Consider the following 23,227-nt stretch of genomic DNA (forward strand, 5'->3'; position numbering starts at 1 on the left):
ATAATAAAGAAATGGATTAAACAAACAAATATTTCACTTCTGTCTTCACTATACAGCACACAAACAACATTCCAGTAACAGATCTAAATCAAAGTGTGAAAGGGACAGAGGAACTTGATGAAAATGTAATCACTAGGTAAGCACGACTGAACAAAACTGAATGAAGCTGAGGGCTGACAAATCCCTGGGTCTTGATGGACTTAGAAGATGTGGCTAATGAGGTAGTAGATGCATTAGTTTTAATTTTCTGAAATTTGCTAGATTCTTGACAGGTTAGGTTGGAAAGTAATAGATTTAACTCCTGTTTTCAAGACAGGGGAGAGGCAGAAGGCTGGAATCTATAAGCAAGTTAGCTTGATGTCTGTCACAGAGCAGGATATCATTAGGACAGTTAAAACTAGGCACTTAGAAATCTCAAGGTTGTCAGTAAGAGTCAGCATATGTTTATTAAAGGAAAATCATGTTTAACAAACTATTGGAGTTCTTTGAAGCAGTGACAAGCACTGTGGATAAACAAGAGCTTGTGGATATATCCTGGGCTCCTGGAAGTCATATGAAAAAGTGTCACATGATTGGTGATTGCACAAAGTAGGATCTCACGGAATGGGGCAAAACAACATCATGGGAAGAGCTCTGGCTGGCTGACAGGAGCAGAAACTGCATAATTGAGTCTCCTTCTGATTGCCGAATGTGTTGAATGGTGGCCCACAGGGGTCTGTGCTGGGGTCTCAACTTTTTACAATGTTATCAATGATTTAAATAAGGGAAGTGAAGGCATGTTAGCTAAATCTGCAAATGCTACAAAGATCGGTGGGAAAGTATGTTGTGAAGAGGACATAAGAAAGTTGCAGGCTGATATACATGCTTTGAGTGAGTGGGCAAAAATCTGGCAGATGGAGTCTCATGTGGTAATATGCAAAATTATTCATTTTGGCAGAAAGAATAAAAAAGCACAGTATTATTTAAATGGAGGATGATTGCAGTATTCTGAGGTACAGAGGAGTTATAGTGTTCTAGTGCATGAATCACAAAAAGTTAGTGATAAATGCAAGTAATTACAAAGGCAAGTGAGACAAGAACCTTTATTATTAGAGGGATTGAATGTAAAATTAAGGGTGATACGCTCCAACTGAGAAAGCAAACAAGGGAAAGATGTTGCCTCTTCTGGATGAATCCAGAATTACTATCACTGGATAAAAATTAGGGGTCTGCCTTTCAGGACAGAGATGAGGAGAAATTGTTTTGCAACTGTGCCTCAGAAGGCAGTGGAGGCAAGGTCAATAAATATTCTTAATGTGGAAGTATATTGATCCTTGTCAGATAATGGAATCAAAGGTTACTGAGGGTACATGGAAATATGGAATTCAAAACAAAAACATATTGCCATGATGTTATTGAGTGGAAGGGCAGGCGAGATGGACCAAGTGGCCCATTTTTGCTGCCAATTCATATTTATGTCCATTTTTGATATTTTGAGTCCTGCTTACTGCTCTGTACAACAAGTAAATCTACTTCGTGCAGTCAGCCCTTACTGCTGGTCAAAGGATGGAAGAAAAAGACAGGAGTTCTCAGGAATCCTGACACTGACCATTCCCATCTCCTCATGTGATGGCCCCAGAACTAAACAAAGGAATGGTCAATGAGAGGAAACTGAAGTCTTCCACAAATTTTCCTCCTACCAAAATTATTGTAATTTCATTGTTGAAATAGGCTAAATCTTCTAAACTGCTTTGATTTACTGAGCAGAAAATAAATTGGATCTAAATATGTTGCTGTTGTTGCTGTATTAACCTTACCGAAGCTGTGACAGTTTGATTTTCTTCTTTGAGCCATTGCTTTCTCTGCATTTTTGTCTTTAAATTGATTCCCATGAGCAAACCTATTCTAAATGCATGAAGCATTATGAAACAAGGTAGTTCTTCTTCCTTCCCACTGCCATGAGTCAACTGCCTGAGCATTCTGCAACATCTGAAAAAATAATTATTCTAACCAGTTCATTCTTTCTGGTCCATGTGTTAACCGTTCAGGATATTTCAACAATATTCTTCCAAATAAATTATTAGCTTATTTAGTTAGTTATTCTAAACCCTTTGACAGTTACCATCTGATTTGTCATTTATATAGACATTGTACACAAGGTACTTACCATGTTTCTCAGCCTACTAGAGAATTTGAAATATTCACGCGGTCAGTCATCTACTTTGTTGCATTTGCTTAAAGTCTGGTCACTTCGTTCTGTTTCAGGAGATTGTCAACTTCAATTGTCGGAAGCTGGTTGCAACAATGCCCCTGTTTGCAAATGCTGACCCAAGTTTTGTGACTAGCATGCTGAGCAAACTGCGATTCGAGGTGTTTCAGCCTGGAAACTACATTGTTCGAGAAGGGTCAATTGGGAAGAAGATGTATTTCATTCAACATGGCGTGGCTACTGTTATCACCAAATCCAGCAAAGAAATGAAGCTATCAGATGGTTCTTACTTTGGAGGTCAGTGTCACTTGTATCTTATATGGATTAAATTAACATGAGTGTATAATGGAAGGTTGTCATGACAAACAATATGTTGAATAATGTACATTTGATTACTAGCTATGATTGGCAGAAATGATCTTGCCATCTCTCTTGGGCCAATCAGTACTTTTATTTGCTTTCTGCATTGTTGCATTGTTTCTTTGTCATTCAAGTGAATTTGGTTTCAGTTAAAGGGGCTTAGAGTGGTCATGCATAAGTTGCTGCACCGAAGTGGGACAGTTTCAGCAAGAGACTTCATATTCTGTTTGGTTATTTCACATTAAAATGCTTTTGAGCCAGTGAGATGACAATAAGCAGATGTTTCTGTACTAAATTATCAGTGCCAGCATTTCTTGGGAGTCTCAAAAGAATTTATCTGAGTTAATGTCACATGACACTTTACTGCACCTGGCTCCAGAACTCTCAGGTCACTTATGAATTGAACAGAGTCCCAGCTGAATTAATTCTACTCTGACAATTTGCTGATGTGTCAAGTTTCCTGACCCAAATGTGATGCCTTGTGAGCCATAGAGGTAGTATGCCACCAAACAAGGTTGCATAAGATTTACAGCACAGCCACAGACTATTGGGCCTGACAGGTCTATGCCAGTGTTTAGGCTCCACACAAGCATCCTCTACCATTACTTCATACCATGCTAATTTCCATTGCTGGTTCCCTTCTTGTCATGTTTAGTTTACTACTAATTGGGCAACTCAGTTTTCTGGTTAAACCAAAAAGTCTAAGATGAAGAGTGACGGTTTTTTAAACAAATAATCTATGTTCAAGAATTGGTCCAGATTATAATAAGATACACATCAACAAAAACTTATATTTAGATTGTGGCTTTTGCTTGGAGCACAGAGTTAGAGCTGGGTTAACCCTAACCCTATTACAGGCACGATATAAAATAAAATATGACATCGCGCAATATAATGAGATATTAGGTCAGATGACCAATAGTTTGATCAAAGAAGTAGACTTTACAGCATGTTTTAAAGGAGGATAGCAAGACGGAGAAGAATTGAGAGGGAATTCTAGAACATAGAGCTTACACTGATCTAATGACATTTCCATATATTTTGACTGTTAATGAGCTTATGCACTTTCTAAACACAATCATGCCGACTTTTAACTATTCCAAAGAACAACTTATTTCCTCCAAAGGGCACTTGCTTCCCTTAAAAGGCACCCTGGACTTTTCATCATGCAGGAAGTCCAGGCTTAAGTCATTGTTTGATGTGGAATAAATGAAGGATGATTGTTGAATGAGATTTGGTATACGGTAAGGTACAGGCAGCAAAATTGTGGATTACTTTATGTTTCTAGACAGGACATTTTAGTAGTCTGGCCAGTTGTATGTTTTGTTCATTCATGCAATTTGAGTATCACTGCCTGGACCAGTATTTTATTTCCAGTTCCTAATTGTCATTGAGAAGGTGATAGTGAGCTGCTTTCTTGAACTACAGCAGTCCATTTGATGTAGGTCCACCCACAAAGGTGTTTGGGAGGGAGTTCCAGGAAAGTAACCCAGCAACACTGGGAAACAGCGATATATTTGTTGTTATGTTAGAATATTTGAGTTTAGAGGTGACAAGACATGAGTGGAGGTTTTCAGTAGTGGACGGGCAGAGACTAGAGCAAAGCCAAGTTATGTCACAAAAGTGGAAATTAGAGGTTTACAGTTGGAGTGATTGGAAGCCTTTCCTGGGATAAAATGTGACTTATTTATGAATAGACTTATTTAGTCTTAGATTGCTGCATGGGAGAGGAATGAAGTCAGTATCGAGGGAACAGAGTACAGAGCGATGACTAAAACATTGATTTTGATCTTCTAAACATTTAATTAAAAGAAATTTCTGCTCAGTATCAGATGTTCAATATGCACTCTAATAAGTTAGCATAAGTGCTGCAGACAAGAGAGGTGGTTGTGCACTAGAGCTAGTTGTGATCAGTATATTTGTGTGAAGATCTATGGCATGGGTAACATGGCTTATGCATCACTGTATCCTTAAAGTGTACTGCATTAGACCCTGCCTAAGCTGCAGCAAGTCAAACCTCAGTGCTGTATCAATGAGGTCATCAAGACTGTTTACATCAAGAGGAACATCTGCATCTCTGTTCCAATGAAGAGAGAAACTGCAATGAAGGGGAAATCCAGTTTCACCTCACCACAGGGTTCTATAGGTGCAGTTGCTGTAGACTGCATGCACACTGCCTTGCATAATCCCCATCAGCAGTCTGACATGTTTCTGATTAGAAAGGAATTCTTCTCCGTTAGTGTTTGCAAGTGGCTACAACAATACATTATGAAGATCTGTATACAGCTTCCAGGCTGCAGTAATATTTGTTCCTGTTACACCAATTCACTGTGTCACCTCCATTCTGACCAGGCCATCAGGTCATAGGCTGGCTACACCATGGCAAGCAATAGTCCCTTCAAGTTAGTTACTTGAGATTGCAAAAAGTGAGATAGAACTCCACCTGAGCGATCTAATTTGCAGAACCTGGGCTAGTCTGGTTATGTGATGTAAACAAAACTGATTAAGAGTATACTTTGGTATCTCTAATGAAAGTACTGAATTTCTTATGGCATTGCAGCCATGCCGTTGTAGAGAATACCAACATTGAGAAGAAGTTGCTTTGATCTACTTGAAATGATTCACAAGAGCATTATCAAATAAAAGTTGCAACCGAACCACATGAGATATCAGAACAGATGACCTTGGCAGAATATATGATTAGCCTTCATTCAACATTACATTGACCTGTCAGCTAAAATCTGAGCATTGACATCCTTTGTAACCACTTCCCACTGGTGTGAGAAGAGTCACTTGGAAGGCTTTCTGCCTCCCACCTGCCTATTACCTCGATCCCCTGCTGTCCAAACTCTGGGCATACTTAATGTTAAGAGTGTTTTCTTGCCTTTAAGTGGTAGCAATGAAAGATAAAAGCTAATAAATAATGCAGCCTTCCCATCTGACTCATGATAATGACCTTCAAATACCAACTTAACACAGTTCCTGAGATCAGCAGAACAGCTGTGTACACGACATGTCCTGCCCCTCACATTATTGGGTACAATCGGTTTCCAGGCCATCATATTGCAAATGTTGAGAAGATTAACTTGGATTTGGGAAAAGGTAGTATCTTTTAAAACCTGCAAGTTCAGCACTTAAAGAATTTTAAACTGCATTAAGTTAGTGTCCTTGAACATAGAGAGGACACTAGAAGCCCAGGGGACCAACCAGCCTCATTCAACACTTTCTTACGTTGTATAAGATAGCTATTGTTTTCTGGTAAGTGTGATATCATAATTTTGTTTGAAAATTTCATTGCAAATGGAGGAATTATAGGTTTGTGCATGTTTCATCATTATTTAAGAAATTGCAAAGTCAGCTAGCTGAATCACAGTTATGCAGCCAGCTGTCGGATTCACGTACACACCATAGGAAGAAATTATTTTATCATGTTAATTAAAATATACTTGGGAACTAAATGGCCAATTTAAAGTATTACTACAGTCATTGATGTTGTTGCTTCATTCTGGTATTAACAGAAAAACCAAGATAATACATAAATTAAGCCAATGTAAGCTTCTTTATTCAAAAATCAAGGTATTCCAGCTACCGTAATCAGAGAACTGGAGGGCATGCACATAGAATGAGAAAAGATATTCAAAGTATGAATCAAATGGCGGTACAAGGGATGACAATAAGGAGGCTGATCACCCTCTTCAGGATGGCCACTACACTGCTAGTGATTTCCAGTAACATTCACAATTTTCAGGAGGTCCCTCATATGTCCCTTCTGTGCACATGCTGGAAGTTTCTGTATTTGCCTTCCCATTATATCATGTGGCTCTATGAATGTATGCATGGCGCAATTGCTAAATTTGGACTCCACAGGACCAGTAAGTAAATTCTTTTGTCACTCAACACAACATTCTGCTGCAAGGCTTGGTCAGATGTAGGAATTAGCACCAGCATTAGTTAATGGCCCAAACTCCGAAGTTGGAACCTCTTACAATCAAGATAAACATGGACTACTGAATTTTAGCATCTATCATCTGCTTGTTATGTCTGTAGCCATTCCTGGAATAAAATGGACATTCTAAGAAAGATGAAATATGATCCTAAAATGGCTAAAAAGTAAGGTAATTTCTTTGAGATAGGTGGGATAAGCAGAACCATCTGCATTGAGATTGCCATTTATATAAAGAAACAAAACCAGGTAACTGAGTCAGCATTAAGAAATTTGTGTCTCCTGTTTATGTCACACACAACTCTATGATTCTATGTGTGATAATTTCACATATCAGTGGGTGAAAGACTCATTTGTCAGTTAGCCAGCCTGGAAAGGCAATGGATCTAGATGCCAGAAAACACACTGAACTATATTTCAACAGATGCTTTTAAAAGCAACACAGGAAGGAGAGCAAAAGAAAAATTAATTTAAAGCAACAAGTGTTAGATCTCCCCCCCACCTCTCTCTCTCTCTCTCTCTCTCTCTCTCTCTCTCTCCCCCTACTGATTTCTTTCATTATCTTGGAATACAGCATTCAGTGAAAAATTGGGAATTCAGGCATTCACTGAGTAATCAGAATTATCAATAAATTCCAATAGTGCCAAGGATATAAAACAACCATTAAACAACTCAAGTCTCAGCTTAAGAGTCTAACACCTCAAGAATTCAAAGGGTGTTGAATGTGTAACATTTATTTTCCCCTTTTTGTACCAGGCACTCTCCCCTTGTTTGTGTCTGTGTTTTACGTCACATATTATTTATTTTTTTCTTGGAATTTTTAGATAACAAAATTCTTCTTTCTTTCACTACAAAACAACTTTGATAATTGACTGACTGAATATTTTCTAATTAACTATATTTTAATTGAAGTATGATAAATGTGTTTTAAATAGAAATAAATAGATTTATTGTGACTATCCAAGAGGGAATTAAACAGAAGAGCTAAATTACCTCTCCTTACTTGATCATAATAAAATAAAGCAATTTTAGATAGCTGCTGCAAAGTGCCTGGAAATATTCTGGGGTGGTTTTGGAGATGTGTATTTTTGTTGTGAATTTGGCAGAGTGTCGCTGCATGATCTCAAAGTGGACAGAAGACCTACAGGGCCTCATCAGACTAGGCTTCAATTGGTATGGTAACTCCCTCTGAGCCTCCAGCATGACAGCTTGATGGAGCAAAAGCCGTGGAGAATCTGCACAGCACCTTCCGTCAACCTGGTACTGGTTTCCTCCATGCTCTTCAACAATAATAGGAGGCTGTCTAGTGGGCCAGCCAATTCATCCAGCATCTTGGTGTGCATGCCCATTAGCATTCTCCTACACTCTGCACATACCATAAGATATAGGAGCAGAATTAGACCATTCAGCCCATCAAGATTGCTCTATTATTCAATCATGGTTGACATGTTTCTCAACCCCATGATACAGTTGCCTTCCTGCAACCCTTAATCCTCTTCACAAGATTAAGAGGGCCTGTCTGTGTGTCTCTCTCTCTCTCTCTCTCTCTCTCTCTCTGTCTTAAATATACTCAATGACTTGGCCTCTGCAGCCCTCTGCGACAATGAGTTTCACAGCGTCACCAGCCTCTGGCTGAAGAAACTTCTCCTTATCTCAGTTCTAAAGTGTCATCCCTTCACTCTGATGCTGTGCCCACGGGCCTGAATCTCTCCTACTAGTGGAAGCATCTTCTCCATGTCTACTTTATCCAGGTGTCTCACTATTCTGTAAGTTTAAATCAGATCAACCCTTCATCCTCCAAAACTCCATCAAGTACAGACCCAGAGTCTTCAACCACTCCTCAAGCCATTCACCCACAGGGATCATTCATGTAAACCTCCTCTGGGTCCCCTCCAATGTCAGCACATACTTCCTTGGATACAGGACACAAAACTGTTCACAATATTTCAAATGTGGTCTTACCAAAGTCCTCTAATGCCTAAGCAGAATATCCCTGCTCTTGAATTCTGGCCCTCTTGAAATTAATGTTAACGTGGTATTTGCCTTCCTAACTGCCAACACTTTAACCTTCGGAGAAGACTGAATTAGGATCCTCTAAGTCCCTTTGCTCTCAGAGTTGTGAAGCCTTTCCCCATTTAGAAAATAGTCTCATCCTCTATTCTTCCTATTAAAATGCATAACCTCACAATTTCCCACATGGCAAGCCATCTGTCAGTTCCATGCCCTTTCTCCAACCCCTTCCACAGCCTTCCCAATTTGCTTGCAGCTAGCCAAGTGCTGCAGAAAATCATCTTCGTCACAAGCTCTGTTGTGAGCTGTTCTCTTCATGGAATGAGACAGAGAGAGAGAGAGGCAGATATAACAGGAGATAAAAGTGGGCTGCACAGTTACTACTGGTGCAGAATAGGAGGTGTTATGAGTGAGTTTGTAGTCAGCAAAGAGGGCGAAGGTGGCTGGAACAATTGAAGTACGGGGTGAATAAGGGTGACTGGTGAAGATTTGCAAGCAATAATGAGAGTGATCAATCAGAACCTTGATGGGAGATGAGTTCAATAGCAGCAACAGAGCGAGTGTACGGTATGAGAGAGTAGATGGCAAAGTGGAGAAAGTCATTGACCTTCTTCCTACATTGCTGAGCATTCTCCCAGATGGCTGAGACTACTTTATTATGAATGGCAACCTTGGACCAGACTGGCATGGTCTGGTTCCATACCCTATGCTGTTGGTCCCAGGAGAAAGAAGAACTCCTGTCTCTACATTAGCCCATCCAACAGAAGCTTCAGCGTCTTTCCCACAAACTGGCCCACTGATTTCCCTATTTGCCATGTCCAGGGAAGGAGGTGCAGGAGATGCTAGTCCTTCTTCAAATCTCCTCTTGGTGAGTTAGGGTGGAATTCAGGTGCGAATGATGCCAATGGGCACAGAGTAGATAATTAATAAGGCAAAGTTAGTAAGATACAGCAAGCGAACTCACTTAGCCCCACAATAAGAATCTCTCCAATAGACTTAATGCAACTCAGACTTAGCCAAAAAAGCATGTGATTCAGCTTCCAGTCAAGATGATGGGCTGCTCCATTTAATATTAATAATGATGCTTAGTTCTCTGTTGAGTGCCAGCAATGCAACAGGCACTTGAGCCAAGGCCTCAATCAGGGGAATGAAGTTGCAGTGCCAATTTTGCATTTGTCCAACTCAATTGGAACAGTGCATTGGAACATCCCATTTACTCAATCTCCTAAGGGAAACATTGTATTTTCTTTCCTAACAACCCAAGGACAGTTGAGCACAAGTCTGCTGTACAGATATAAATTTGCAGCCGCATTTGTTATACCTAGACTATTTCATTTTTACAGCTGCCTTGCTAGCTTTTCTGTCAAATATTTGACCATGCTTGTCAGTACTCATCCTGCAAACTTTCAGTCTCTTTCCTGGCCAATTATTCAGCTAGATCCACTTGAAGGAATCAATTGATACACTATTATCTCCTTTTACTGGGCAATTGGGATGTCTACAATCCTGCAGTAAACAAAAACATCTTCTAATCTTTGATCACATTTAAGGCTTGTTAATTTTGTGCTTGTGAACTCAAGTCCTATACCAGGAGTCTTGGTTACGAAACATGTTTTTATTTGCTATACAAGCAGATTAAAGATGGCCAAAACATTTTGGGAAATAACAGCTGAGGTGTCTCCTTGTCGCATCTTGGTGTTGCGTTCTGCAGTGGAACAAAAGTTCAAAGCTGTTAATTGCTCTTTCGAGCTTCAAGTCATAAATCCAGAATCAATAACCACCAAGGTAGAACACTTCAAAGTCTTTCACAACATAAAACAAAAAATGCTCTAAAGTAGAATCCAGAAATAAATGGGTAACATTTACTGGAACATGTTGTTGAATTTAATCTCTCCTGTTTGTATTTCCACAGTACGAGCTGAATAGAAAAAGGGGACTTAAGTGACCTTAAGAAACAGAATCCCTACAGTGTGGAAAGATGCCATTCACATATTGAGTCGGTACTGCCTCCCGCTCCCCCCTACCCCTAACCCAAAGAGCATCCACCCACACCTAGCCCCTGACACTGTCACTGTAACCCAACATTTACAATGGCTAATCCACCAAGCCTGCACATTCCTGAGTACTACAGCACAATTTAGCATGGCTAATCCTCCTAACCTGCACATCTTTGGACTGTGAGAGGAAACTACAGCACCCAGAGGAAGTCCACACAAACATGGCTGGAATGTGCAAACTCCACACTCAATGCTGGAATTGAACGTGGTGCTGTGAAGCAGCACTGAGCCACTGTGCTGCCAAATAATAAGAAAGAATCACTCATTTGAAGATGGGTGATCTGCGTTCAGGTAACAGTAGAAGTCGACTAAAGGAAGAACCATCCCATAAAATCTATCAAATAAATAAAAGACATGGGAGATTAATGATGACAAATTTGAGTCATCTCTAAACTACCTGGAAAATGTGCTGAGGAAATGGAAATTCCATTTTTGCCTTGTTCAAAATTATTTTCTCACCATGTGTGCAAGAGACCAGAGAGGAATCAATCCTGTTGAGTGATGGGAACTGGAGGAACCAGAGGTTTTGGGGACCGAAACGTTAGGAATGAAATCTTGAGCAGGACAAACAATGCAAGGACATACATGATGAATAGTAGAACCCTGGGAAACATAGAGAATCTGAGGGAACTTGGTATGCATGTACAGCAATCCCTTCAGCTATCAGGATGGGTAGATAAGGTGGTATATGAGATACATGCCTTTATTAGCCAAGGCATAGAGTTTAAGAGCAGCAAAGTAATGCTGGAATTGTATAACATGCAGGTTAGACAACAACTGGAATATTGTGTGCAGTTCTAGGATCGACATTATAGGGAGAATGTAATTGCACTGAAGAGAGTGCAGAGGAGATTTACTAGAATGTGGTCTGGGCTGATAGACAGAAGTTGTTTCCCTTAGAGCAGACGTGATTGAGTGGGAACATAACTGAGATGTATAAAACTAAAAGCGGCATAGACAAGGTAGACATGAAGGAACTTTTCCTCAAGGTGGAGGGATCAATGGCCCAGGACGTGGATGTAATGCAAGAAGGTTTTAGAGGAGATGTGAGGAAAATCTTTTTTCCACAAGAAGGTGATGGGAATCTGGAACTCATTGCCTGTAGGGTACAAGAGGCAGAAACCATCGTAACACTTAAGAAACTTTTAGATGAGAATTTGCAATGCAAGGCATACAAGACTAGGGGCCAAGTGCTGGCAAATGGGATTAGAATAATAAGGTAGTTGTTTTTAACTGGTGCAGACTTGATAGGCCAAAGGGTCTTTTCTGTGCTGTAGATCTCTATGACTCTATAGGAAAGGCTGAAATAATTAAAACTCAAAACAAAATTGGCAGTCAGAGAATATCAGCGGTAAATATCTTATGAGTGACCTGAGTTAAAAATTATATATCAGTAATTGACAAGTATGGGCAATAATGAACCATCACAGGCGGTGGAATGTTCCTCCTGCAGGATGTTTGAGGTAGGGGTGACCACCGATACTCCTGCCGACTTCGTGTGCAGGAAATGCAGTCAGATCCTGATCCTCACCGAACGAGTTAGGGAACTGGAACTGGAACTGGATGAGCTGAGGATTATTCGAGAGGCTGAGAGGGTGATCGATAGAAGCTACAGGGACATAGTTACGCCGGAGAACAGAGGTAGCTGGGTAACAGTTAGAGGTGGAAAGGGGAAGAAGCAGGCAGTGCAGGGTTCCCCTGTGGTCGTTCCCCTAAAAAATAAGTATGCAGCTTTGGAAACTGTTGGGGGGGACAGCCTTGCAGGTGTAAGCTGCAGTGAAGGGGTCTGTGGCTCTGAGATTCAGAAGGGAAAGGGGGAGAAGAAGAGAGCGCTAGTTATAGGGGACTCTCTAGTTAGAGGGACGGACAGGCGGTTCTGTGGACATGGGCGAGACTCTCGGATGGTTTGTTGCCTCCCGGGTGCTAGGGTCCGAGACGTCTCGGACCGTGTCTTCAGAATCCTTAAGGGGGAGGGTGTGCAGCCAGAAGTCGTGGTACACATTGGCACCAACGACATAGGTAGGAAGAGGGGCGGGGAGGTCATTCAAGAGCTCAAGGAGTTAGGCTGGAAGCTAAAAGCTAGGACAGACAGAGTCGTCATCTCTGGGTTGTTGCCGGTGCCACGTGACAGAGAGGCAAAGAATAGGGAGAGAGTGCAGTTGAACACGTGGCTGCAAGGATGGTGTAGGAGGGAGGGCTTCAGATATTTGGACAATTGGACTGCATTCTGGGGAAGGTGGGACCTGTATAAACAGGACGGGTTGCACCTGAACCAGAAGGGCACCAATATCCTGGGGGGTAGGTTTGCTAGCACTCTTCGGGGGGGTTTAAACTAATTTGGCAGGGGGATGGGATCCGGACTTGTAGTCCAGCAAGTAAGCTAGCTGTGTGTCAGGATGTCCAAGACTGTAGGGAGGCTGTGGAGAAGGTAGCACTGACAGGGACTACTTACAGACACAGAGATGGGCTCAAGTGCGTATACTTCAATGCAAGGAGTATCAGAAATAAGGTGGGTGAACTTAAGGCATGGATCGGTACCTGGGACTACGATGTTGTAGCCATCACGGAAACATGGATAGATGAGGGACAGGAATGGCTGTTGGAGGTTCCTGGGTACAGATGTTTCAGTAAGATTAGGGAGGGTGGTAAAAAAGGAGGGGGGGTGGCATTGCTAATTAGAAATGGTATAACGGCTGCAGAAAGGAAGTTTGAGGGGGATCTGCCTCTGGAGGTAGTATGGGCTGAAGTCAGAAATAGGAAAGGTGCAGTCACCTTGTTGGGTGTTTATTATAGGCCCCCCAATAGCAGCAGAGATGTGGAGAAACAGATTGGGAAACAGATTTTGGAAAGGTGCAGAAGCCACAGGGTCGTAGTCATGGGCGACTTCAACTTCCCAAATATTGATTGGAAGCTCTTTAGATCAAGTAGATTGGATGGGGCGGTGTTTGTGCAGTGTGTCCAGGAAGCTTTTCTAACGCAGTATGTAGATTGTCCAACCAGAGGGGAGGCCATATTGGATTTGGTACTCGGTAACGAACCGGGACAAGTGGTGGGCTTGTTAGTGGGTGAACATTTTGGTGATGGCGACCACAATTCTGTGACTTTCACCTTGGTTATGGAGAGAGATAGGTGCGCACAACAAGGAAGTTTCTACAATTGGGGGAAGGGAAATTACGATGCTGTAAGACAGGATTTGAGGAGCATACGTTGGGAGCATAGGCTGTCAGGGAAGGATGTGGTGGAAATGTGGGACTTTTTCAAGGAGCAGATACGACGTGTCCTTGATATGTATGTACCGATCAGGCAGGAAAGAAATGGTCGTGTGAGGGAGCCTTGGTTGACGAGGGAGGTTGAATGTCTAGTAAAGAGGAAGAAGGAGGCTTACATAAGGTTGAGGAAACAAGGTTCAGACAGAGCAGTGGAGGGATACAGGATAGCCAGAAGGGACCTGAAGAAAGGGATTAGGAGAGCTAAGAGAGGGCATGAAAAATCCCTGGCGGATAGGATCAAGGATAACCCCAAGGCATTCTATGCGTATGTGAGAAACCTGAGAATGACGAGAACGAGGGTAGGTCCGATCAAGGACAGTGGTGGGAGACTGTGTATTGAGTCGGAAGAGATAGGAGAGGTCTTGAACAAGTACTTCTCTTCAGTATTTACGAACGAGAGGGACTGTATTGTTGAAGAGGAGAGTGTGAAACGGACTGATAAGCTAGAAGAGATATCTGTTAGGAAGGAAGATGTGTTGGACATTTTGAACAACTTGAGGATAGACAAGTCCCCCAGGCCTGACGGGATATATCCTAGGATTATGTGGGAAGCAAGAGAGGAAATTGCAGTACCGTTGGCAATGATCTTCTCGTCTTCACTGGCAACGGGGGTGGTACCAGGGGACTGGAGAGTAGCGAATGTTGTGCCCCTGTTCAAAAAAGGGAATAGGGATAACCCCGGGAATTACAGGCCAGTTAGTCTTACTTCTGTGGTAGGCAAAGTAATGGAAAGGGTACTGAGGGATAGGATTTACGAGTATCTGGAACGGCACTGCTTGATTAGGGACAGCCAGCACGGATTTGTGAAGGGTAGGTCTTGCCTTACAAGTCTTATTGAATTCTTCGAGGAGGTGACCAAGCATGTGGATGAGGGTAGAGCAGTGGATGTAGTGTACATGGATTTTAGTAAGGCATTTGATAAGGTTCCCCATGGTAGGCTTATGCGGAAAGTCAGGAGGCATGGGATAGAGGGAAATTTGGCCAATTGGATAGAAAACTGGCTAACCGGTCGAAGTCAGAGAGTGGTAGTAGATGGTAAATATTCAGCATGGAGTCCAGTTACAAGTGGAGTTCCGCAGGGATCAGTTCTGGGTCCTCTGCTGTTTGTAATTTTTATTAATGACTTAGATGAGGGAGTCGAAGGGTGGGTCAGTAAATTTGCAGATGATACAAAGATAGGTGGAGTTGTGGACAGTGAGGAGGGCTGTTGTCGGCTGCAGAGGGACTTAGATATGATGCAGAGCTGGGCTGAGGAGTGGCAGATGGAGTTCAACCCTGCCAAGTGTGAAGTTGTCCATTTTGGAAGAACAAATAAGAATGCGGAATACAGGGTTAATGGTAGGGTTCTTGGTCAGGTGGAGGAACAGAGGGATCTTGGGGTCTATGTACATAGATCTTTGAAGGTTGCCACTCAGGTGGATAGAGTTTTTAAGAAGGCCTATGGAGTATTATCGTTCATTAGCAGAGGGATTGAATTCAAGAGTCGTGAGGTGATGTTGCAGCTGTACAGGACTTTGGTTAGGCCACACTTGGAGTACTGTGTGCAGTTCAGGTCGCCTCACTTTAGGAAAGATGTGGAAGCTTTGGAGAGGGTGCAGAGAAGATTTACCAGGATGTTGCCTGGAATGGAGAGTAGGTCGTACGAGGATAGGTTGAGAGTTCTCGGCCTTTTCTCGTTGGAACGGCGAAGGATGAGGGGTGACTTGATAGAGGTTTATAAGATGATCAGAGGAATAGATAGAGTAGACAGTCAGAAACTTTTTCCCCGGGTACAACAGAGTGTTACAAGGGGACATAAATTTAAGGTGAAGGGTGGAAGGTATAGGGGAGATGTCAGGGGTGGGTTCTTCACCCAGAGAGTGGTGGGGGCATGGAATGCGCTGCCCGTGGGAGTGGTAGAGTCAGATTCATTGGCGACCTTTAAGCGGCATTTGGATAGGTACATGGATGGGTGCTTAATCTAGGATAGAAGTTCGGCACAACATCGTGGGCCGAAGGGCCTGTTCTGTGCTGTATTGTTCTATGTTCTAAAACAAGAGATAAGGGTAAAACTAAAAATAAGGAGAACGGCATAAGTTAAATACATTGGCAACAAAGGTAAGGACAACAAGGGAAATAGAGTTTCAGAAAGAAATCTGAAGTATTGTTTGGAAAATGCTAAGGTACTGCATAACTAAACTTTTGACATGCACCCACGCATACACACAAGCACGAGCTCTGGACTAGTCAGTTTAAAATCACTGGTAGGAAACATAATGCAACCTACTCAAAGGTACAATATAAAAACTGAAGCCATGAGTGGATACTAAAAATATTGCCGATGCATGGGATTCAAATGGAACATAATGTGTGATTAACCTTATTGAAATCTTTGAAGAAGTCACAAGGTGTGTAGATGAAGATAATGTGGTACATGTAATGTGTTTGGATTTTCAAGAGGTCTTCTAAAGTCACAGCTTTTGGAATTGAGGAATTTTTGTATCTAGAAAGGAGAGAGTTGAGAGATTATCTTTGAGATAATGAAAGGAGATGGTGGGGTAGTGGTAAAGAGGGAATGGTAGGGCATATAAAGAAAATGGGTTTACTCCACACACAGCTGGGAGAATCAACTAAATGAAATAATTTGCTGAATAGCTTGTTGAAGAGAATTTAGTCAAACAGAGAATTTAATACAGAGCAAACAAAAATGCTGAATACTTTATACCAAGAGGCAACAGTGAATAGGTAAATACATAATTTCGAATAACAAGCTTGATTAAAGGGAATGACATTAAACTGGACCATGTTCTTGCTGGTCAACACTGTTGACACTCCTTGAAAGTTCTTGATGAGGGAGATAGTTCAAAAGGGTTTCTGCATCTTATGCAGACAATATTAGGGTGGCATGGTGGCTCAGTAGTTAGCACTGCTGCCTCACAGTGCCAGGGACCCAGGTTTGTTTCCAGCCTCAGGCAACTGTCTGTGTGGAGTTTGCACATGTGCTGCGTCTGCGTGGGTTTCCTCCGGGTGCTCCGGTTTTGTCCCACAGTTCAAAGATTTGCGGGTCCGGTGAATTGGCCATGCTAAATTGCGCCGTGTTCAGGAATGTGTAGGTTAGGTGCATTAGTCAGGGGAAAATGTAAAATAATAGGGTAGGGGAATGGGTCTGAGTGGGATACTCTTCAGAGGGTCAATGTGGACTTGTTACACTAAAAGGCTTGTTTCCACACTACAGGGATTCTATAAATCTGTAAATTCTGTTCTATAATATTGTCCACAGTTATCAGTCCCAAATGTCGTCTGATTCTACTCTAAAAGGATTCATTAATCTCACCCACAATAGATATCTGGAAAAACCCCACCCAAAGGATTCATAACCCCCATTGTAATGTGTCCTGTGACCATATTTGCAGGGGAACCTCATCCTTCCAATGGGGTACTGTGGCTATACAGAAGAAATGCACTGAGGAAAGACCTGCTGTTCTCTGATCTCATCTCCATACCCCTCTATACAACAGGATACCAAAATAGGAATTCAGTGGAGGCAGCTGGCCATTTGCTGCTTCAGGGAATCACATATGCTTGAACTATGATCCCCTTCCAAACCCACCCTACAAAAATGGGAGAGGCTGCGTTTTGGGGAATAATCTGGGATTCCTTACTTCTTCTGACTTTGTTGCTACAGCAGAGACATACATCAAGGTGAAAATCTTGGCCAAAATGTGAAGAGAACTGAGAGGGTTAAGTAGCACTATCATTATGTAACTTTCTAAGATGATTTTGGAGTGCATTTGCATAAATGCATTTAGGACAATAAATATTGAAATGCGGACATATGCCATCAAATATGATAGGAACAACAGATTCAAGCTGAAAGGAAGGATTAGGAACTTAATATTTCTAGTTAGAGAATATCTCCGGAACACACACACAAAGCAACTCCACCGCCCCATGGCCAAACAATTGAACTCCCCCTCCCACTCCACCGAGGACATGCAGGTCCTGAGCCTCCTCCATTACCAAACCCTAACCACCTGACGCCTGGAAGAAGAATGCCTCATCTTTTACTTTAGGACCCTCTAACCACACGGGATCAATGTGAATTTCACCAGTTTCCTCATTTCCCCTCCCCCCACCTTATCCCAGATCCAACCTTCCAACTTGTCCCTGCCCTCATGGCCTGTCCTACCTGTCCATCTTCCTTCCCACCTATCTGCTCCACCCTCCTCTCCAAACTATCATCATTACCCAACCTGTATAAACCTATCGCACTCTCAGCTACCTCCTCACCAGCCCCACCCCCTCCCATTTATCTCTCCACCCCCTTGACTCACAAGCTTCATTCCTGCTGAAGGGCTTATGCCTGAAATGTTGATTCATCTGCTTCTCGGATGCTGCCTGACCTACTGTATTTTTCCAGCACTGCACTCTCGACCCATATTCCTATAAGGAATAAAGGACGGGCACTCAAGTGGGAATGGGGATGATAAAAGACATAGTAGTTAAAATGAGTCCAATAAAAGAGGCTTTTGAGAAAGTAAGGTGTACAATACAGTGGGAATCCAAGCTTAATATAGAAAGTTCAATAGAAATAGTAAAATAGGAATAAATGGGGCAAAACAAATCATGTAAATTAATTAATTAAAATTATTTTAATTTGAAGTTACTAACCAAGAAAAGTCTGTAAACCTATTTAATGGCAAGTGCCAATCCTCCATCACTAACTCCAAAATCCAGGCCAGACTCTTGGATCAATTTGATTTACTTTTAAAAGCCACTGATCTCAATTTTTAACTAGAGACACAATGAGTAAAGAACAAATGCCCTCAGTTCTGCACATTCACAATACCAACAATCACCAAGCCTCACTTCTGCACTTTCTTTCTTTCTTTCTCCCCCTCTCTCTTCCTCTGGTTTACTGGACATTCTTCCACTGTTTGCATTAGGATGGGGATCAAAATAGTGTGAAGTGAACTGAAGAAATGCAGTGTCACTTACAGCTTACATAATACATTTTGCTCAGCAAGTAGTCCAAAGTTGCCGAGGATACAAGTTTGCCTCCTAGGCTACTGGAGGCAGGTAAGGTTGGTAATTATAGAAACTAAAGTCGAACCGATGAACTGTCACTGGAGCTGAAATTTTTATTCTGTTTCTCTCTCTACAGATGCAGCCAGATCTGTGGAGATTCTCCAGCAATTTTTGTTTTTGTTTCAAATTTTCAACAGCTGCAGCTTTTGGTTTTATTTTATTATGGCAATTGTAGAAACCTTCCAGTCTTCCTTAGATATTAAGGTTGGCACCAGATTGGAATGGTTGCAATTATTACTTCCCATTGTAAAATTGTGGGGAAAGACAAACATGGCAATGTTAGGTTAATCAGTTTAATGTTGGTGATGGGGAAATCTTGATAGATAACAGTAATCAGGGACAAAATTATGACTAACAAAGGAAAATGAGCACTGCTTTATTAAAGGTAAATCATATTTAGCCTACTTATTTGAGTTTTTTGATGATTTGATGTGATCTTCCAAAATATTCAATGAAATGTCATATAATAGAAGTGCTAACAAAATTAAAGCCTGTTGGGATTAAATGGGTGCATATTATGGATATAAAATTAGCAACAAGATGGAAACGTGGAGTAATGGTGAATTGGTGGGAAGTAAATAAAAACGGTCCCCAAGGTTGGTATTTGGAGTTTTGCTATTTTCAATAACTGCCTATTATGTGGACTTTCAGGTGACATGGTACTCACAAATTTCAAAAATTATATGGAAAATATTTATTCATTGAGGCATAAAGCAAAAACAAGGAAATAACACAAAATGTTTCCCAGACAGTAGTTTTAGGTCTTTGGGGGAACTTAGCATTGTATTCTGAACACTACTGTTTAGAAAGGAGAGTTTTCATAAGAGATTTACAATCATGGATGAGACGATTCAGTTATGTTGAGGGATTGGAAAAGCTAAGGTTGTTCTCTTCAGAGCAGATAGGGTTAAGAAGAGATTTAATAGAGATTACCAAAATATTTAGAATTTTGACTGAGCAAAAAGGAGACTTTGTAGCAGAAGGATTGGTAACCAGGAACACAGAAATATGGTGATGGGCAAAAAAAAAGCGAGAGGTTCAAAGAGAAAAGGTTTATTTATTTTCCCGAGCAGAGATTGTTGTGATCTGGAATACACTCCCTCAAAGTAAATCCAATACTAACTTTTGAAAGAACTGGATGAATATTTGAAGGGAAAACTTTTGCAAGGCTATTGGGAAGGAGCCAAAAGTGCAATGAGTTGCAAAGCTCTGAAGCGCTACCAAATAATTGGTTCAGTCACAATGGGCGAAAATTGTATTGTTCAATGATTTTATGATTTGCAGTGTAGTCATTATCAAGGCCTTAAATGCAAGATAATTACTAGCAAACAAGAGTGGATTTAGGAACAGCTAACTTATTGAAAGCATGGTAACAATGTAGAATATGCTGTTACAAAGAGGAGCTGAGGGAAAACAGCAATACATACATTCAAAGGAAGCTAGATTTGCACATAAATGAGAATGAAATAGAAGGATATGCTGACAGAGTTCCATGATGTTGGGTGGGGGAGGTGGTATGGGGGCAAAGACTTGTGTATAGCCTAAATACTGCCTCGGCCAATTGGACAAATGACATAATTGTGTGCACATAACGCACATGCACAATTTGAGTAGTTTCTTCTTGTACTTTGACATTATCTGCATTTTCTTTACTGGTGTTACACTTTGCCATGATGGCACAATAAGATGTAATTGCTCGCATTTTGATTGTTTCTGATTTTAAAGATTTTAAGAAATAATAACAAGAAAAGAAACAAGTTCAGTTCTAGATCTAATTGTTTTCCATTGTTCAGCAGATTGAACTAAGAACCTTTGCAGGGCTCTTTCTGTATTGAGAGCAATTGCAGCATGGGTCTGTTTACAGGAAGAAATATTCCATTGCCTAGGGAAATGACACTCAACCATGTTCTTTCCTGCAGCTGGAGTTTTAGAAAGCACTGCTCAGCTGTTTTAACATGATGCCTCAGGTGCTGTGTTGAAGCTTAAAGCAGTGGTGTAAACCTTTTTCCAGGCTAGGAGGAGAGGGCTATGGAGAACAGTTGATTAAGATTGAATCCTTACTTCTCAACAATACACCTCCGGAACTTAACTATTTAATAGCTGACGTCTTGGCACATGCAACAAAGAGACCCATGTTTGATTAATTCTTTTATTTCTTCCTTCATCTGTTTAAGTATTGTTTGATGCTGGGATGTATAGTCTAATTCACTCAAACAAATCACAAGCATACTCTGACATAAGAAAATATGTCCAAGTTAAAGTCTTTAATTCATGAAGCATTCAGGCAAAACAGCCCTGTAAAGTACCAAACATAAATTTAAGATACTGTTCATTCTGCTTAACCGAAAATGAAAGATATTTGTTGAGTAATTATTCTAGAGCAGAGGATGGGTAAATGGAGCTGAGGTACAGATCCGTTATGATCTAAGAGAATGAAGTATAGACTCCAGGGTTTAATGTTCCTATGTTTTTCGTCCTTTTCATGTTTTCTCCCCCTTTACAAATGCTGTTAATCTCTAATATCTTTCAATTCTAAAGAACGTTCTGCACTTGATCTCTCCAGTAAATGACTGTCCTGCTGTTCACTTCTAGCATGTCCTGCTTTGAATTCTGTCTGCATTTCATACTTAGACACATGAAAGCAGCAGCAAGAGACATCTCCAGGCTGCAATAAGAGCAGTGACTAATTCTTTACTTTGAAATACATGTGGAGGCCAATAGTAAGGCTCCTACTGCCATCTTTGCTGAAATCAGCTAATTCAGCTTAAACTAGTCTGTGTGCCTCACCAGGACATTGAGCAGTGTATTCAGCCATAGCTCCACTGGTGCAAGTCTGCATAGTAGTTCATTATATGATCAGAATTATTCTGATTTGTTCTGTTAATTTTCAGGTTGCATTATTTCAAAACCAAATATAATTTGTGCCAGATTGAGTGAGAATCATAAATTTGAAACATTGATTTATTAGAACCTATTTAATTGAGTCAATGCTTGGAAATTTCAATTTTGGGATGTCTTGCACACCTACATATTGCACAGTAAATAAAATGTAATCTCAAATACATAGAGGGACACTAGAACATGAGTAAGTCATTCAATTAGATCATGGTTGATCTTTGTCTTAACTAAGTTTTTCAGTCTTGGTTATGCAAACATCAGTAACCTTTTTAAATGAAAATATTATCCATCTCATTTTGATATTTTGAAGTGTAAGTAGGTGAACAGAAACTTTCCCTCTAATACTCCTATCTCTTCACTTCATCCTGAGAAAGTCCAAGGGGAGACATTTGTCAAGGCTTACAACTCTTAATAGTTAATTGTAACATTGAAAAATTTAAAAACATCTGTCCCTGGCCCTGTTTTTAAGTTAAATCAACTTACAAATGAACACACAGACAATGATACTGTGATTCTTTCCATCTGTTAAATCAATATCATACTCACATACACCATCGCTGAGAGTTCTGTGATGTTTAGACTTGCCATTGCTGTCAGTTGGTATTTTATTCCACCTATCCTCTTCAATTGCTATTATTGCCACTCTAGTGAAAACATGTTTGTTAAAAATTTAAACATATATACCATAACAAAGAAGGTTACAAATTGTCTCGGCCAAATCTGTAGCTACTTACCTGTTGTAATAATTTCATGATTTCTATTGCCGGAATCTAATAGAGGACTGAGTGATGTGAACTTTGGTAAGATATACGGCAATACTGGGTGAGAGGTTTGGCAGGGCCTATAAGACCATAAGACATAGGATCAGATATTAGGCTATTCAGCACATTGAGTCTGCACTCCCATTCTATCATGTCTGATAAGCTTCTCAACCTCATTCCCCTGCTTTCTCTCCATAACACTCAATCCCCTTGATACTCAAGAACCCAACTATCTCAGTCTTAAATACACTTAGTGACCTGACTTCCACGGCCTTCTGTGGCAATTAATTCAAGATCATGGTGAGCTTCTGGCCAGGCAGCAGCGAAATGCTAAATTACAGGGACTAACCCAACTAAATGCCTTTTTAAACACATCTCACCTCACTAATATTAACATTCCCATCTTATTTGCCAAATAAGCCAGACATCAGGAAAACATGACAAAGAAACCAACGTGGATTCAGCTCACTACTTGCTCCAATCAATCTCTGTGTTGGACACTTTGCAATAACATCTCAGGACATAACCCACGGGCACCAGCTCAGTGCACTGCTCCTCCATGGATAGTGGTATCCAGAATCAGCCAGCGCATCACAATCATCCTGGCACATCTACTATACACTGGCAGTGGAAGCACAATCCTGCATTGCATGGCTCACTAGTAACTAGCATTG

At 41.0% G+C, this 23,227-nt stretch overlaps 1 protein-coding gene across 3 annotated transcripts in view; it reads left to right on the forward strand.

The window, feature by feature from the left end:
• LOC140477969 (potassium/sodium hyperpolarization-activated cyclic nucleotide-gated channel 1-like) overlaps window positions 1-23,227 on the forward strand; it is a 279,875-nt gene that overhangs the window by 206,962 nt on the left and 49,686 nt on the right. For all 3 annotated transcript variants that reach the window (XR_011960770.1, XM_072571643.1, XM_072571644.1), the window contains one exon: window positions 2,245-2,485. Coding sequence is in view for 2 of the 3 variants with exons in the window: in XM_072571643.1 (XP_072427744.1) it covers window positions 2,245-2,485 (241 nt within the window). In the remaining variant the exon portion in view is untranslated. The remainder of the gene's footprint in view (window positions 1-2,244; window positions 2,486-23,227) is intronic.

Source organism: Chiloscyllium punctatum, chromosome 1, assembly GCF_047496795.1.
Source record: "Chiloscyllium punctatum isolate Juve2018m chromosome 1, sChiPun1.3, whole genome shotgun sequence".
NCBI lineage: Eukaryota > Metazoa > Chordata > Chondrichthyes > Orectolobiformes > Hemiscylliidae > Chiloscyllium > Chiloscyllium punctatum.